Source organism: Dermochelys coriacea, chromosome 3, assembly GCF_009764565.3.
Source record: "Dermochelys coriacea isolate rDerCor1 chromosome 3, rDerCor1.pri.v4, whole genome shotgun sequence".
Lineage (NCBI taxonomy): Eukaryota > Metazoa > Chordata > Testudines > Dermochelyidae > Dermochelys > Dermochelys coriacea.
In genome coordinates this window covers 197,469,501-197,488,830 of record NC_050070.1, presented here as the reverse complement: position 1 = coordinate 197,488,830, position 19,330 = coordinate 197,469,501, and the positions used below count along the sequence as shown (strand labels likewise).

General features: G+C 40.3%; 1 protein-coding gene across 3 annotated transcripts in view; it reads right to left on the bottom strand.

Moving 5' to 3' along the window:
- The window catches only part of KIF16B (kinesin family member 16B), a 285,774-nt gene that overhangs the window by 107,671 nt on the left and 158,773 nt on the right, over window positions 1-19,330 (bottom strand). For all 3 annotated transcript variants that reach the window (XM_038396918.2, XM_043512060.1, XM_038396916.2), the window contains one exon: window positions 9,664-9,786. In XM_038396918.2, the coding sequence (XP_038252846.1) occupies window positions 9,664-9,786 (123 nt within the window). The remainder of the gene's footprint in view (window positions 1-9,663; window positions 9,787-19,330) is intronic.

The window sequence follows — 19,330 nt, the reverse complement described above, 5'->3', positions numbered from 1 at the left end:
TATTCACCAGAAAACAAAAACAACAAAAAACAGTTTGTCATTAAAAAGAATGCAGCAAACAGAGTTGCTATATAAAGCAGGCAACATTAGTTCCCATATGTAACACTACATATTTTGATAAGTTTACTTAATTTTTCTGTTACAGTGGCAGAATGTATTGGGGGGAAAGCACAACTGGCTTTTGACAAAATTATTTGCTTGATTTCACAGACAAGAAATCTTTAGCCATATTTATTCAGTGACAGAGACTGCACACTTTTATTGCATATTCCAGAGTGGCTTCACAAATCTGTATGCATGTGAAAATACTCTCTCAAAACCTTTCACTGAGTAATTATGATGCCATTAGATACCAACATTATTATTTAAAATAATGAATGGGATAATCCATTACACCGTAGCACACAGCACTGGTTTTGTGTCCCTATACATATGTGTATTAAGCAAAAAGAAAAGGAGTACTTGTGGCACCTTAGAGACTAACAAATTTATTTGAGCATAAGCTTTCGTGAGCTACAGCTCACTTCATCGGATGCATCCGAGCTGTAGCTCACGAAAGCTTATGCTCTAATAAATTTGTTAGTCTCTAAGGTGCCACAAGTACTCCTTTTCTTTTTGCGAATACAGACTAACACGGCTGCTACTCTGAAACATGTATTAAGCACATTCACACTGTAAATTATTGCATGAGAGTGCATTTAACATTTGTAAAAGGTACATTGTAACAGTCCTGTAATTTTCTAGGTTTCAATTGAAAATATTTCTTCAAAATGCAATATATGCACCCTTACTCACATGGGTGTGCACCTTACTCATAAGAGTAGTTTCACATACGCCAACAGGATTATTCCTTGAGTAGGTACTTATCAGAGTCACTAAGGGTGGCACAATCTATCCTAAGTGATTGGGAATACCCAAACTCCTTGCTTCAACTGAGAAATTCTTTGACAAAGTTAGTTTTTCATTCTCTGAAATTAGTAGAAATGATTGCAACTCCAAAAAGTCTTAACATATATACATACCTGGTATTAAATTAAATATATTAACCTGGTTACAAGAGGTATAGCACTTGAACTTCTGATATTATGCATGGAGGGCAAAGATAAATGCGTCAACAAAATTTAATTCCAGAAAGAACTGGGTTTGGCTTTTAACCCCAAAGTAAATCTAAAATAACTACTGTTCACTATTGATCATACAGTGTAGTTACAGCACTGGAGAAAAGCAGACAAGATTGAATAATAGGGGAGGGGGAAAAGAACTTGGAACAGCAAAACCAGAAGGAGCTGGTGTACGAGTTCCTTATTTGGTCACAACTAACTCATTAATACCATATAAATGGTGACCTTTTCATTCCCTCTTGATGTGCATACAACAGTGGAATTACATATTGACAACATTTTGTGAAAGGAAAAATAAATGTGCATTGAATAACATAGGAACTAGAAAAAATAAGGGTATGTAACAAATTGATCTCAAGATATTCAGTTCTTTTTAACATAGTTGAGAATGTGAGTTTTCTACTACTTTAAGTCCTTGATAAGCAAATTCATTACCATTCCCTTCTTTGAAAATTATTTTTTTTTATAAAAAAATTGATCATAAATATGATCAAATGCTACTTAAACATAATACAAATTTCTGCATAACACATTGCATTTCCTTATAAACAGTTCATACCCAATTGCATCTCAATTTTTTTAATACAATGTCTCAAGGATTTAAGAATCACCTGAATGCATTTACAGTATATATTTATTTCAAACTGTAAAGAGTGAATGAACAGTTTGCTGTACTGAAGAATATTAATCTTTTAGACAAAATAGTTTATAATTGGTCATTTCATTGTTTGTTTTAATTATATATTTCAGGGATTATAAATGAACAGTAAAATTTCACTCTGGGCTGATACTCTTAAGCTTACAAGATCTCAGTCCAGAAATGACTTTTGCCCTTTTTGTAAGTTTCAGTGAAAAAAAAATAATGTCTTAGCAGGCCCAAAACATTCATGACCCTCCGGACCACACACTTGTGGAACAGCACTGACGTCAATGTGCCAAAAATGCCTGTCAACGTATCTTGCTCTGCATCTGAGAACTGCATAAGTTCCAGGAAAGCAAAGAATTACTCAAATCAAACTACCTCAAGAGAACTCCAAATCCCAATTATTATTTCGCACCTCCATCCTGTGAGACTTTACCAAAGCTTAATGACTCTTATCTATATTGCTAGATGCTAGACTGGGTTGAGGTAAGTAGAAGGCAGTATTGAGAAGCTACGTTCCAAGGTTATTTTAAAAATGAAGGCATTACCTCCAACGGTCCTTTGGTGGGTTGGGTCAGGGGGGTTCTCTAAGTCATATGGACCCTTTCTCTAGGGTCAATCCAGCAGCCAGAGAAAGTAAAAAACTTCAAACCATTGCTATTTTAAAATTCTTCCTTGGTTAGCTGGTGTTCTGTCACCCAGGCAATGATACTCTCTCCACACCCTCAATACTGAGATTTTTAAGTGGCTCAATTTCAACGTTTGGCAAGATCCTAATATTCCCAAAAACCCCATAATCCTACTGGATGTAGGACAGGGCAGACTCAGAATACACACAAAAAGAAAGGATGGTTGTGGAAAACCTAAAGTAACTTTCTATAGCCACTACAGAGGGCCTGTTCCAACCAATGTAGTCAAAAGAAGTAATTTACTTTTATGGGAGCTGGACTGCTCTAGTGAGAGCATAGTTTCTGTGGCTGCACAGCCAAGAAAATCTGCAGAACTTCCCTAGAGCAGTAGCACGTAAAGTTAATTTGGGCTGGACTGAGCAGGTCATTTTTGTGCTGCTGCAGTTCAAAAATCAAATTTTATATCTGAAACATAGGGATTGTTAGTCCATATACAGAGGCTATGGGTGAAACTCTCAAAAGGCTGACCTGCAGAATAGAATTTAGTTCCTAACTCAGAATGATGCTTTTTTAAATTTTATGGTATATTCTGCCACAGTTTATTTTAAAACAATTTTATATTATAAGTGTTAGTATCTGTATACGAGGATAATGTATTTTTTCCATAACATTTTAAACACATTTTTAACAACATTGTGACATTCAGTGCAATACTAAATATGGATTTATGTGGAAAACAGCAGCTATTTTTGGAACCCTTATAGTCTAACAAGTTAAATGTATTTTTGACTTTATTACAAAAACTAATAAATTAATATTTAATTGAATAGTCTAAAACTGTAGTTTTAGTTCTGCTCTAGATTAAACAGGATTATTTCCTACCTGAAAATTAGGTTTATGGAAAGAGAATATGACAATGTGGACTGCTGAACTTTTCTTCTGCTTGGTGACAGAGGGTAAACAGTCTAATCAACATTTTATGTTGATTTCCTATCGAGGCACTCAAAAGAAAACGGTAGTCGTGGTCTTTTTTTTTTTTTAAGACACAAACACAGTGAAAAAAGTAATTAAAAAATGTGTCCTATCACGAAGCCAACAGAAAGGGAGATAAAAAGATAGGAGAAAGCGTAGCCTACTGAATTATTTTTGTGAAATTATAGTGCAGTTATTGTCACTGTGAAAATGAACAGTTCCTCAGCTCACCAGATGTGCTCCTTGAAAATTACTTCTGCAAGCTCTATTCACAAAATTAAGTTATACTAATTTTACTCCTGTTAGCATAGCAGAACCATATCCAGCACTGCAGAACCGGATCAGTTATAGGTGAGTGAGCTGAATTCTTCTCTGGCTCATTTATCATCTGCAGAATTAAGTTTGATGCAATTTTACAATACTTTTCCCAGAGCATAATCAGGACTTTAAGTCTACAAGCAGCATCAGCCAAGAGGTCCAAATGGTACAGCAAGTGAAGGAGTGTGAGGAAGTTCCAAATGGCTACTCTGCAGATCTTTTCCTTGGAGAAAAATTCCATCTCCACCAATGACATTAACTATGACACTTGTCAAATAGGACTTTACTATGGTGGGACAGGTGACTCGTTTGGCCTTCAAGTCAGTACGTTTTTGATCCAGTGATGGGGAAAGCTGAAAACCTTATTTACATTTTTGTTTCTGCCATGATCTATGAACTTGGTATCTGAAGATCTAAAATTCAATGGTCCTAAATTATAACTAGATTTACACAGATCTGAATGTTTCTTGGAAACATTTTTGACTAAAATATTGAGCAAAGAATTTAAAGGTGAACTGAGGATTTTAAAAAAAATTTATTGGATTTAGGAGGCTGAGAGATATTTTCTCTAAAAAACAGAGGTTAATGATCTCTTTCTGCCTCATACTAATCTTTAGAGTTGTCTTTTGGAGTCAGTGAAATCTACGCCTGGAGGAGTCAAAATTTTGAGGGAATCCAGTACACTCTGAGTCTGTGGATGAATCGTCATATCTGGCAGCTATTAGTGGCTTTATATCCACCACAAACTTCCTCCTGGATGCAGGCCAATTGCCTGCCTCTAGAGTGGGCTTCCCTGCTGAACATCCATTGTGGCTTCTGGACACAAACTATGGACAGCACAATAACATGAGAGCAAGCACGGATTGAGAGCAAGTGATTCTTGCATTCCAATCCCAGTCCAAATACAGACATGCTCTAAGGCTTTAGTCAAGTCATTTAAATAATCAACTACCTTCACTTATGTTAAAATGACTGGCTATTTTGGATTCTCTAGGGAATGCATACAAAACTGCCTGACAGATGGGAGTTTATATGGAAAACTATCCATTGGCACTGTGTAGGAAAGATATTAATATTAGCAACTACCACTAAACACAAGCATAAGTGGCTGGACTTCACCTCTCCTGCTGCAGAAGAGACTGGTGTTGGCCTAAGGATTCTCTGTTTTATAGAAAAAAAATCAATTCAAGTCCAGGATCTCTGAAAATCATAAGGTAGATCTTGTGCGCAATGGTTTCATCATGATGGACTAGAGTTAGCTAACTATGAGAGTGGAGGGACTATTTAAATGGCCCACTCCAAAACACTAAGACTCACCTATGGATGGACAAGGTGCTAAGCCAACCTGCACTAGAAAATAAGTTTTGTCCTGATGATGTACTACAGTTTAGCTAGAAGTGAATCTAGGACTGCCTACTAGATTGAAGGAGTTATGAATATTTAGACTAAAAGGTGCTGCCAAGATCCCCTGATTTGCTCACTCTTCTTTGTGATACCAGAGAAGGAATTTATCTATTTTGTGCCAGCAGAAGACATTTTTTCACCCTCATTTCTTGATTCTATTTCTTCAAATTATGGTAATATCTAGGATGTTGGCCACATACTAATTTAAGTATCTGCTGATAAAAATGTATGTTCCCAAAGGTTCACAGATGCGGCTTGCTTATCTTTAGAAGTTCTCTGATAGTTCAACTTGTATCCGAGTCAGAGTTTGAGGGCTGTAAGGTGCAGGAAAGTCAGTTTTGTGGCAGGAAAAGAGCAATAAAAGCTTGAGCAGTTTGTTGGGAGACTAACAGCAGAAGTAGGACTAGGAAAAAAAATCTCACTCTGATAAAAGAGAAACTTAGATCTAAATTTGGGAGAAAGAAAAGACCCTCAGGTAACGAGTTATTTCAGCAGCTGGTAATCTTCCCTGGCCAAGAGGGGCATCCATGAAATAAACAGGATAGAACCTTCCTTTCCTTAACAGATTTATAGATTTTAAGACTAAAGGGAAGCATTACATCATCTATGTATGTAGAAAAGTCTATCTAGAAAAGGTTGAGAGAAAATTACCTCTCCCAAATCCTATCCTATAGTAACCCTAAACTATTAACAACCTTGGGACTTTACAGAATGTTTTCATTCTATTAAGGAAGTAACTAAGCATCAACCTAACTTCACCTGATGGAGAATAGGCTTTCAGGGACACCACTTGAGAGGCAGTCAATCTGGATTAAAAAATGATATATCTGCCTAAAGAAAACAACTTTGGTGAAGAGGCCTCATTCTTAATCTAGCAAACAGAGTTATCAGTAGGCTCAGGAACCCATAATCTACGTTTTGAGGTTCAGACCATATTGACAGGATAATTAAGCATTCTTGAAACCTTCTACAAGGCAGTAAACTCTTGCCGCTTTTGAATCTATAGTCGAGTCAAATGCAGTGTGTTTTCAGGAGTGAAAGTGAATCACCTTGGTCTATCTTTTGGTCTCAGAAATTAAACCAAGAGCAAGCCATTTGGAATGCAGGTTGTCCCCCCCTTTATTAGTCAACTATCAAGGTAGAGGAAGATGTGAATTTCTCTCTTTCCCAAGTCAACTTCCACCATAGCTAGGGCTTGCTTAATACCCTGGCCAAAATGATAGAGCTTTGCACTGGTAACAAACCCCTCCAAAGAAGATATGAAGGTAGTTCCCGAGAGATGACCTGGCAGATACGTGTAAGTAAGTGACTGAAGTAGAGCACCAAGTCAATCCTGTGAATTTAAAATGCTACAATTGAGACTAAGGTCACCATTCTGAACTTCCAAATAGAGATGCTGAGTAGTCATAAGACCAGAATAGAACACAGAAGCACAGGAACTGACATAATGAATCATATCAGTGCGCCATCTCATCTAATATGCTATCTCTAGCAATGATCAGCATCAGATGCTTTAAAGGAAGATGCAAGAACCTGTGTAGTGGACAGATCTGAAGTAACCATCTCACTGAGGAAATTTCTTCCTAACTCCTGTTTCTTAATGGTTGGCTTATTCCCTAAAGCACAAGGCATCTTGCTCGTAATTTCTCCCCCGCTCCTCTGAATTAGATATGTTTGGTCTCATTATACCCTCAGGGATTTTGGTCTTCAAGAGTAGGAATCTGTCAGTCAATATGATATCTTTATGGAAGACAGTCTTGTAATTATGCTTCCATGAATCATAGATCTGGAAGGGACCTCGAGAGGTCATCTAGTCCAGTCCCCTGCATCCATGGCAGGACTAATTATTTAGACCATACCTGACAAGTGTTTGTCTAACCTGCTCTTAAAAATCTCCAATGATGGAGATTCCACAACCTCCCTAGGCAATTTATTCCAGTGCTTAACCACCTCAACAGTTAGGAAATTTTTCCTAATGTCCAATCTAAATCTCTATTGCTGCAATTTAAGCCCATTGCTTCTTGTCCTATCCTCAGAGGTTAAGGAAAACCATTTTTATTTCTCCTCCTTGTAACAACCTTTTACATACTTGAAAACTGTTGTCCCCTCTCAGTCTTCTCTTTCCCAGACTAAACAAACTCAATTTTTTCAAACTTCCCTCATAGATCATGTTTTCTAGACTTTTAATAATTTTTGTTGCTCTTCTCTGGACTCTCTCAAAGATTCACAGATGCAGCTTGCTTATCTTTAGAAGTTCTCTGATAGTTCAACTTGTATCCAAGTCAGAGTTTGAGGGCTGTAAGGTGCAGGAAAGTCAGTTTTGTGGTAGGAAAAGAGCAATAAAAGCTTGAGCAGTTTGTTGACTCTCTCCAAGTTGTCCACATCTTTCCTGAAATGTGATGCCCAGAATTGGACACAATACTCCAGTTGGGGCCTAATCAGAGGGGAGTAGAGTCGGGGGCCCTGCAACCAGATTGCTGAATAGAGAGAGGGAACCCAGGAGCAGAGAAGTAGCAGCCTTCTAAGTCCCTGGTGGAGTGGCAGTTGGAGGCTTATATAACAAGGACTATGGGGTGGGGCTTGGAGCCTAATAGTCACCACAGAGAAAGCAGCTGGGGCAACAGCACGGCCTGGCCTCCAAGGAGAGAATAGACTATAAAAGAGAAACGACTTGTGAAGACAGCAGAGAGAGTTAACTGCCTTGAATAAAGAAAGGATGATGGATTATAAGGGATATCCCAGGTACTAACCTCTGAAGAGCCCCAACCAATTTCGGAGTTGCCTCCTATGAGCTATTAGGTATTATGTTTATTACTGTAATTAAGATGATAAAGGCATACAAGTATAACAATAGTAGACTCCCATTCCCTGACACTGCTATGTCACCCTCTTCTATTGTTCTGACCTGTGGAAAAGCTGCAACTTGTTCCTTAGTAGTTACTTGCAAGAGGGATTCTTGAAAAGGTAGAGGGAGTGGGATGATTTGGTATCATGAAGTCAAAAATTTCCCCGAAGCCAATGGCTTATTGAGCTGATGTGGTTAAGGCACTTCAGTTTCATAGCCAATGGTACACAAGGAAATGATGTGGCCAGCAGCAGGTCTGACCACCTTTGACCTAACCTGATGGATCAGGTACCAATTTTTCAGCTGGCAGAATATGAGCACAGCTCAGAAATTATCTGCATGTTGTAGTGAAAGCCCTTTAACCTGCAGTAGCTAATGAAAAACTAGATCAGCAAGTTTGACACATAGCAGCTAAAGGCTGTCAATCCTCTCATCTCTGACCCCAACCAAATTGATATCTTCAGTCTGCAGAGATGTGTCAATCATACAAGGTTGTGCATGCTCTACCTTCACCAAGAATGTTTCCATTCAGCTTTTCATGTTTTGCTTTGAAGAGAGACCATCTCGATACCTGGTTTAGGAAGGAAAGGCAGTGTACCTGTATTTACCCAGCAAGGTTGAACATGAAAAATCTCAGGGAGAAACTAGGATGGAAGAGATAACATTGAGGGGGAAGGAGATGGGAATAGGAGAAACTAACAGAGTTTGGACATGGAGAAAATGAAGGGTGGAAGGAGAGGAGTAACATGGGGAGACCAGGGAGCAGATGGAACCTCAGAAAACATCTATAGCTTAATGCTATGTTTGTTATTAGAGGAAAACATAAGTTTAATAACTTCATATGTCTAATAATTTTATATCAAATTGTACCGTGATTTTTGTGATAAAACCAGTATTATGTTAAAATTTAGCTTGAGTTATATTCTAATCTCAGCTACCCTACTGTCAGTTCAATGTAGTAACCCCAAATTTACACTGGAGTAGTGAGATCAAGAGTCTGACCACTGAAGTTTTGTAGTTGTGCATATGATCCATTAGAAGCTGTATGCAGACATCCCCATAGTATCCAGTAAAGTATGCTGTTGAGTCAGAAAGTTTGTGACAATGGGGATTTTTAATAGAAAAAACGTAAGTGACAACCTTCAAAAAAAATATTTACAATGCTCCTTTGTCCCTGACAATGAGATATCAGTGACAGTTAAGATTACATATTTGAGCCTCTTTTACCAAGGATGACATCTTGCCCAAGACAAGACACTCACCTTGCGTTTAAAAGGCTTGTTTTGCACATTTACAGTAGAGTTATCATATCTATCCTGCTAATATTCATCTCTGAAATCCAGAATGTTTTCTGTTGGAAAGACCTTCGGCAGCCAACACAATACATTTCCTTGGGGTAATTATGCAGATTTCTAATGTGTAACATTTTTTAAACTGGCAGTTTTCTTTCAGGTTGTTGTCTACTTCTCTTGGCTTCTGTACTGCTTGTGACATCATTGTGACCAGCAGTCAACTCAGTCATAGCCACACACTTTATTATCAACTGCATTTCACAATGCAAGAATGTTTTCCACCTTTTGAACTTTGATGGCTGGGTAGAGCAATCTCATAACCACTTGCTTGTGAATCTTGGGCATTTTTACATTTTCCTGTCACTCAGTAATGCTATAACAAAGCAGCATGAGTGCAAGAAATCCAAACATTAAAGAAAGCTAAGTGAAAAACACTTACCTTTATCTCAAACTCATAGTGCTCATCTTTTCCCTGCCCACAAAGGACATAGCGTGGAATGCTAATTTTAATTGGGTCCTTTAGGTCATCTGGATTTGCTCCCAGAGAGCGACAGACCATCCGCTATCAAGTAGATATCAAATAAGAAGAACAAAGGAAGACCAGAATCACTACATGGAAAATACTTCAGTTGGCTAGAAATAAGAAAATGCTCTTGGACAGAGAAGTAGAGAAGAGCATACAGGAGGCAAAGGTTATTTAGAAACATGAAGGATTCTTTGAAAGAAAAATGGTAATCATCTTATTAATAAACCCTCACATTTCTTTTAGATATCCATGAAAAAATTGTGATAAAGCCATTTCAATTGTTGTTTAATATTTGAAGACATTTGCAGCTTAGAAGTAAAAAGCTAAAAAGGTAGCATTAAACCAGGGATCGACAACCTTTGGCATGCGGCCTGTCAGGGAAATCCGCTGACGGACTGGAACGGTTTGTTTACCTGCAGCATCCGCAGGTTCAGCTGATCGCAGCTCCCACTGGCCGTGGTTCACTGTTCCAGGCCAATGGGGGCTGCGGGAAGCAGCGGCCAGCAAATCACTCGGCCCACACCGCTTCCCACAGCCCCCATTGGCCTGGAATGGCAAACCGCGGCCAGTGGAAGCTGTAATTGGTCGAACCTGTGGATGCTGCAGGTAAACAAACCGTCTGGCCCATCAGTGGATTTCCCTGATGGGCTGCATGCCAAAGGTTGCCGATTCCTGCATTAAAGTTTATGTTTTGATCTTACTCGAAAATATAAATAAATGAATTAGGACTTTACAACCAGAAATTGACCTTGTTTTTTGTTTGTTTGTTTTAAATAGCAGACCTATTAGCAGACATCATGCAAAGCTTGAGAGAATCTGGGCAATCCTACAAATATTTTAAATCCTAAGGCGTTTTATCATTCAATAAGATACAGACAACACTTTAATTCATTGTCAAAACAGTTTCCTATCATATCTTTTAAGCCGCATCTGACTAACAGAAAAGTCAAATATGACAAATGTTCATGGTCTGGACAGTAAGGTGCTGGAGATTACAGACATCTTTACAGATAACTCTACGATGAGAGTGCATTCCTTTGACTAAGAGCTAATAGGATCTGCAATTTAACAATCTTGTATTTTCCAAAGTTGTGTCAAAAATTAAAATATTTTTGCAACTCAAGATTAACGTTTTGCAATGTTTGTGTCCAAAAGTGGCAAAAGTATTTGTAATGAATAAAGATATTAATTATGTGATTTCTGGTACCATTAAGTTCTCCATCTCTTTAGTGGAAAGAGTTAAGTTTGAAAAGCTTTGTAATTTCACTTTTATTTTAAAAAGCAATAGCACTGAGACAAATACAAGTTTATAATATAGATTTTAAAAACATTTAATTTAGCTGTCATATTCCATTTTTATACATAATGATGTTACCCAAGGACATCTATATAATCTAGACCAACGCTTTAATGATGACCACCTGAGACTCTGTGTTCCTTACTCCAGAGTAAGCCAACAGGCTATTTAGAGGTCTTATTTCTATGAAAAAATACTAAAACCCCAGTTGAAAGTGTTATTTCCAATTTATTAACATCTGACTTTTTATTGTATAGTAAATTGATCTCCAAAACCAAAATATCCTGTTTAATTTTTTAATATTTCTATACCACGTATAAACAATCTCAAAGCAAAAAAGACAAGGTAATCTTCTGTTATGTTAGTAAGTGAAATCCATATTCGTCACGTGTTGGACTGACAATCCTAGAAATCTAAGTAGAGCCACCACATTGCATAAGCTCCTACGCTTAAGTGCCCCAATTCTGACCAGCACTGACTATATCTAGTGGTCTCTCCACTGCGACTGCCCACAAGGTGTTTGTTGGTTTCAGTTGTGACGGTGATTTTTGTGCTGTGTACTTATATCTAACAGGAACTGCACCAAGACTATCAACTCTTTCACATAGGCCTCTTTCTGTGGTATCTGTCCATAGATAACTTTTGGTTACTTACAGATTTACCTGGCTTGAACTGGCCACCTAGAGCAAAAATTTCTCTCTCCTGTTACTAATCCAAATCTCAATCTTTTAAAATATTATTAGAGTTGGTCAAGAACTTTTTGCCAAAATCTTTTTCCAATAGAAAATTAGGCTTTCAACTAAATGAAATTTTTCACAGAAAACATCTGCTTTCTTGAAAACATTAATTTTTTCCATTTGAAAACTAAACTTGAAAAACAAAAGTTCTTGGTCAAAAGCTGAATCTCTCAGAGGTTTTTGATTTCTAAAAAGAGGGGAAGAGGTCTGATTTTTTTTTTTGTATACCACTAGTTAATATTTACCTTGAAAGGAAGAACAGTTCATTTCCCTGACACTGACACTTTAGTTTAATCTCTCTATAAAATAATACCACAAAAATTACTCTCAATAAGTTAGAACAGTGACAGAGGGTGTTTATCATTTATTCATCTTTGTAGATAATATACTGTTTCTACTGAGAATTTACATACAAATTATAGTTTAGAAAAAGAAATAATATAGTACCAAACAAAATAAACTACAGTATTTGGCAAAGAACGTCCTAACAAATTAAAGCTTTGACAACCATCAATATTATCAAAGAATATTTAAATGACAGTGGAATAAAAGGAGTTTCAGTGCAAGAGTGTTCTGTAAAAAGTGTAGAATTTACATTGCCTTAGATTTGAAGACAAATAAGACTATAGAAATTCTGTGGTGTATCTAACCAAAGGCAGCTATATAGTAGAATTTTTCTGTATAATCCAAAAAGTGTTACATACAATACGTACAGTCACATACCAACCTTGATAACAGTAGTTCTCACGATTTACTTTTTAAGTCCCAATGAGACTCACTTGGACTGTCTTCTCAGCATCAGTAAGGCCTTGTTTACACTACACGGTTTTGTTGGCAAAAGGCAGCTTTTGCTGACAAAACAGAGATGTACACGCTACCATGCTACTTTTGGTGGCAAAACTCTCCTATTTCGGCGACAAAATAAAACCACTTCAATGAGAGGCATAAAGCTTTCTGCGGCAAAGTTAACTTGACAAAGCATCAGTGCAGATCAGGGGTGGGCAAACGTTTTGGCCCGAGGGTCACATCTGGGTATGGAAATTGCATGGTGGGCCATGAATGCTGATAAAAATTGGGGGGCTGGGGTTCAGGAGGGGATGAGGGCTCTGGGGTGCGGCTGAGGATGAGGGGTTGGGGGTGCAGGAGGGTGCTCCGGGATGGGACCGAGTGGTTCAGAAGGGATCAGAGCTGTGGCAGGGGTGCGGGAGGGAATTGGGGTGCAGGCTCTGGGTGGCGCTTACCTCAAGCGGCTCCCAGAACCAGAGCATGTCCCCACTCTGGCTCCTATGCGGAGGCACAGCCAGGCAGCAACCCTGGCCAATGGGAGCTCTGGAGGCGGCACCTGCGGATGGGGCAGTGCGCAGAGACCCCTGGCTGCCCCTATGCATAGGAGCCAGAAGGGAGACATGCTGCTGCTTCCAGGAGCTGCGCAGAGTGGGGCAAGCCCCTGACCCTGCTCCCCGGCTGGGGCACTGCAACAGACAAGCCCCAGACCCCGCTCCCTGGCGGGAGCTCAGGGGCCAGATTAAAACATATGGAAGGGCCGGATGTGGCCCCAGGGCCACAGTGTGCCTACCCCTGGTGTAGATGCTGCTGTTTGTTATGTCGCCCTTACAGGCCTCCCCCAGTATCCCACATTGCCTGCCGTGACCGCTCTGCTCATTGTTTTGAGCTCTGCTGCCTTGCATCTAGCTACGCAGGCAAGCGCCCCTCTCCTTTCAAAGCTCCGGGAAGCTTCGACATTCTTCAACGACGAGAGCTCAAAGAGCTGCTAGCATGCCGCTCCTGCTCGCTGAGGAGGCTGTGGAAGAACTGAGAGGGAATTACAGAACCATAGGCAGGCAGGCAGAGAAGGCTGCTGCTGCAGTGCGGGGGAGGGGGGAAGGACTGCTGTGCAGAACTGGGGGCTGATGCATGGGGGGTCCCCTGCCTCAGGATTGGTTGCTCAGGCTGCTGTCTGAAGAGACACTGTTTCTGTCTCTCCCTCCCCCATCCCCCACGCATACCACTTCAGTTAAAAAGTGGCTGGCAACTGTTCCCATGGAACGATGGGATTGAGAAACCTGCATCATGTGACGTTGTACCTGCCCCATAAGGCATTGCAAAACCTTCTCAGTGTGATGCGCTCTGCCAACGCAAGGAGGATCATGTGGACGTACAATAGCGGTTTAATTAAAGCGGCATAACTTTTGTTGACAAAACTCTGTAGTGTAGCCTAAATGGTTATAGTGATTATATATATTCAACTGAAACAACATTGTGTTGTACGACGTGAGCCCATAGTACTCCTGGGAGAAATCTGTGCCACTGCACAATGCAGAATTGTGCAGAAATTAGCGCTGGGCATGCAGAATTTCCTTTTTTCTCCATATAAATGGGCTGCAGAGCTGTTGGCTGCCCACTAGGGACCGCTGGACTCAACAGAGCCCAACTCACAAATAGAAAACAAGGCCGGGGGGGAGGGAGAGGGAACCAGGGAGTAGCTGCAGTTCCCAGCACACCCTGAAGGAAGGAGGCGGCAGCGCACAGGAAAAACTCTGTGCAAGCTGGGGACCCAGCATCAGGCTCTTTTTTCCTCTGGATCCCTGGGCTCTAGGAGGGTAGGGTCTGTGAGTGTCTGGGCCAGAGGAGTGGGGGGGGGGGTTCAGCTGGGGGGATAAGGGTAGGGGTATGAATGTCTGGGCTGGACAGAGGCAAGCATCTGGGCTGGCGAGAGGCTGCGGCTAGGCTCGGGGGGCTGGGGTGGACGCGAACGTGAACTGTGTTGTCGTAGGGTTTTTTTTTTTTTTTTTTTTTTTTTAACTCTCTACTCCCAGGGCAATTTTTGGTTGTGTCTGTATTGTTACAGATATACTTGCTGACAAATATTTTGAAATAAACTACCAAAATAATTGAAACCGGCGTGATTATATAGTGCAGTGGTTCCCAAACTTGTTCTGCTGCTTGTGCAGGGAAAGCCCCTGGTGGGCTGGGCCTGTTTGTTTACCTGCCGCGTCCGCAGGTTTGGCCGATCGTGGCTCCTAGTGGCTGCGGTTCGCTGCTCCAGGCCAACGGGAGCTGCTGGAAGCGGCGGACAGTACGTCCCTCGGCCCGCGCCACTTCCAGCAGCTCCCATTGGCCTGAAGCAGCGAACCACAGCCACTGGGAACCGCGTTCGGCTGAACCTGCAGACGTGACAGGTAAACAAACTGGCCCGGCCCGCCAGGGGCTTTCCCTGCACAAGCAGTGGAACAAGTTTGGGAACCACTGATATAGTGTTAATTTGACAAATAAAATCTGCAGAATTTTAAAATATTGTGCACGGAATTTTTAATTTTTTCATTCAGAATTCCCCCAGGAGTAACGCAAGGATAAAAAAACTGTCCATCTATTCAAAACCTTCTGTATTATCTTTTATTTATTTATTTGTTCAAACAAAAATCAACATATTTCAATTTATTGAAGTCGACAGGTTTGTAGGTTTTTGTTTGGGGGAATGAGAATTGGGGGCTTTGTTACTATAAATAATCATAACACCCTCTCTCTTCATCTAAACCACCCCACATCCTTCCAGTTCCAATCTCCCAACCAAAATTGTTTTTAAACCTTTAAGAATTACATTATTGTTATGGCTTAACATGTGGTAGGAACTAATGCGTAATGTGTTTATATTAATGAAGAAACTACATTTCAACTGGAGAGAGGTCTTTACAATTCAGAATTTCAGATTAGACCCCATCAGTCTTTCTGCTAAGGGCCATTTCCCTCAGATGTCCAAAGAGCACATTCAACCAGTGTCTATGTACCAGAAAATATTATAAAATACACAAACATTTACTTCTCCTAAAGAGAAACAAGGAAAAGTAGAGAGACAATAGTAGTTGGGTTTTTTTTTTTTTTTTTTTTTTTTTAACATCTGTAAGAGAGGTAAGGAGTATATTTTTATGTTCCAGTCATGCCTATGGGTTACTGGTGCTCTCATGCCACTTTTAAATAGTTCAGATTCCTGGAGCAGGATCTTAAAAGAGAGAGAGGTAAGAATTCATTCAGTGCCACACAGCATCATACAATGGGTCAAAGCAAACAGACAGACAAGAGATAACAGGACTCTCAGCTGGGTTTCAGGATCAGCATTTGGCACATCTTGTGGAGACACATCAAGGGCCAAAAGTTTTTATTCTTAATTGTTGGGAAGCATTAGCGCAGTATCCCCAATTCCCTGGATTGCCGGCTGACCACATTAAAAATGAGAGACTTGTTATGACACTTTTGGCACTCCTGTGTGCAACCACTCTTACTGTAGCATGACCATTGCTCAAAATAGAAACCAAAACATAGCCCATATCTGTAACTAAATTTCTGATATATTTGCATTCGACTAATTTCCTCTATTTTCAAATCACATGGTCCAAGTACCTACACCAAGACTATATTAAGACTTAATCTCTTTGCAATTTAGTCAAAAAAGATACATGACTATTTTTTCCTTCTCAGAATAAGGAGAATGACAAGTTGTGAAATATATATCAACAAACTGGGTTTTCAAATAAAGGATCTGCTTCTCAGGTCTGAGCTGTCTGCTTTGCATTGCTTCAGTGATACACAGAAGCTAAAAGGTCTGCTTAACCACCTCACTCAAAGTGTACAGAAACCCCTTTGGGATGCACACAGCAACATGTCTCCTGGCATTAAGTAGAGGAGAGCAGCAGAATGACTCAGACTCAGCAAACCCGGCTTGCCAGACCAGTTCCCTTGGTCAGTGGACAGTCAGGGATAACAGTGCAATCCTGAGACTACTCTAAATTACATCAGAAACCAGATCAGCCCCCAGGATCAAAGGAACAGAACAAATAGCTTACAGCCATCTTATCCCCCACCCACCCCAAGAGTATGTTGGCCACAGCTGAGGATCTGGCACTTAAGTTCTTCTTAAAGCATCAGAAATAAGGAAAATAGATAAAATACTACATTCAAAGGACTCAACAAACCAATAAAAAAACGTATGCAACTGATCATATCCTGATTATGGAACAATTTGTTTTAAAATAGTAAACAAGACTGAGTTTAAAAAGAGTCACTATGTCCTTTACCTATGATTTATTCCTAACCATAATTCTCACCCCACTCCCAAAAATATTTTATTAAAAACTCGATGTTTTATATTGTTTGACCTATGTATTAAAAAAACCACATGCTAATTATCTTCGGCCTTGATTCTTCTTTATGATAGGCAGATATAACATCATTAGATCTTATGAAAATGGCTGCACTACCAAAGGAGTGTATGTGATTAGATTATCTGTCAGTGCACATCTGCTTACTGGACAGAAGTATCAAGTTCTCATCTTAAGGATGTCATAAACTAGGGTTTGGAAATTAGATGTATAAGAATTATAAAACACCCATAAAGTTCAATTTCACTTTGTGACTTGCTTTTAAAACTATAAATCACTCAAATACAACCATGACATACTTTGGTTAAAAAGAACTAAATACTTTCTGATGATATGTTATAGGGTTTTGAGATGTCCAACTTCTCCCACCCCAAACTATAAAAAAATTATTAAAAGATTCTGTGTATAGATTCTGCTATATCTATATGTTTTCTGTAAGTTTATTTTAAGGATTTACAACACTTGTGAAATGCAAGTGCCTATGATGAATCAAGTTTAAACAATAACTGGCTCACTAAGGGATCATGTAGATTCCTTTCTTTACTTTATAGGATTATAATTTGTTTTTTCTATAGGAAAAGAATAGTCTGTGGACAGACAGTAAAATGAGTAAATGAATGTAGTTCCTGATAGCATAACTGTGGTTCTGCAAGATGTGATGCAAATGGGCATTCCAAGTAAGTGTGTGCATGCCAAGTGCGCTGGAGCCAGAGACTTTTGCCTAGCAGTACCTGCAGAGGGGCAGTGCTTACGCTTCATGCCTGTTGCCCCTCCCCTGGCTATATGAGGCAGTACTGCCCCGATTCCCCTCAGTTCCTTTGCACTAAAAGTCCATGGGAAGACTCTGATGCAGAGGGGATGAAGGGTGGGTCATGGAATACATATGTGTAGCACATCTTGAAGAATCACAGTTACAGTAAGTAACCATTTCTTCTTTTTTGAGTAGATGCAGAAGTATTCCAAGTAGGTGACTAGTAAGCAGTACCCCATCTGGAGGCAGAGCTCAGAGTCTACCTGAGTAAGGATTGCTGGACTGCTCTTCCAACATTAGCATCTGCTCTGGAAGAAGCAGTCATCACATAAGGGTCCAAAAGTGCACGTATGGACGACCACATGGCTGACCTACAAACGTCCAATATGGAAATGTTATTAAGGAACGCCACTGATGTTATCTGTGCTCTCGTTGAATGTGCCCATATGCTGAGGAGGCATAGCCAACACGATTTCATACACAGTCTTGATGCAAGATGTTATCCATCTAGAGATGATCTGTGCAGAAATCACCTGTCTCTTCATGCAGTCTGCAAATTATAAAGGCAAGTGGAAGTATGAAACTGTTCAGTCCTGTTCAGAAAAAGGCTAGACAGCATCCAACATAGGGAGGCATTGTTACTCCAGGGCAGAATGCAGCTTACAGAAAAATACAGGCAGATACACTGCCTGGTTCAAATGAAATAGAGACCATCTTGGATAAAAACTTTGGGTGTAGCCAGAGTGTAACTTCTCCCTGGAAAACTGCATGTAAGGAGGCCCAGCCATCAGTGCCTGCAACTCACGCGTTCAGAAATCTCTTTATAAGCATGGCATAGGAGAAAACTGGTTTCCCTTGGATAGATGGACGAAATATTGATATTGCTGTCAAGTGTACCCTCAGGGAACTGAGTGCTAAGCCCAATTCCTGAAAACGTATCAGGTACTCCAAGATGTCCTGGATGGGAGTCTCTGCCGGATGGGTCGCATAGGCCAAGGACCACATGGAAATAATCTTCCACTTAACCATGTAGGCCATTCTAATGGAAGACTTCCTACTATTACGTAAAACCTGTTGGACAGCCTCCGAGCAACGCTCTTCCTCCTTATTCAGCCATGCAGTAGCCACGCCGTAAGGTGCAGGGAGCTGATCGCCAGATGCAGAGTGTGGCTGCAGTCCTGTTTGAGAAGGTCGGAAAGGAGAGGAAGAGTCATGGGAGGCTGAACTGACAGAGCGAGGAGGTCCAAGAACAAGCACTGCGTTGGCCACTCTGGGGCAATCACAATGAGCCTGGTTCCATCTGCCTCGAGCTTGGTGATGACCTGAGGAATGATCAGGATAGGAGGGAATGTGTACAAAAGAGTTGATTGCCAGCTGCAATGGAAAGTGTCAGAGGGAGCCCAGGCTGAGCTTCTCCCGAGAGCAGAATAAGTGACTCTTCCTGTTTTCCCTCATTGTGAGGGGACTGATCATGGGGACTCCCCATGCTGCGAAAACTATCTGAAGGACCAGCCTTCAGAGATCATTTGTGGGTCAGGGAGAAAAACCTGCTGAGATGATCCGTGAGGTGGCTCTGGATCCCTGGTAAGTGGACAGCTAGCGGGTGATGTCTTCTTCAGTGCAGAACTGCCACAGGTTTATC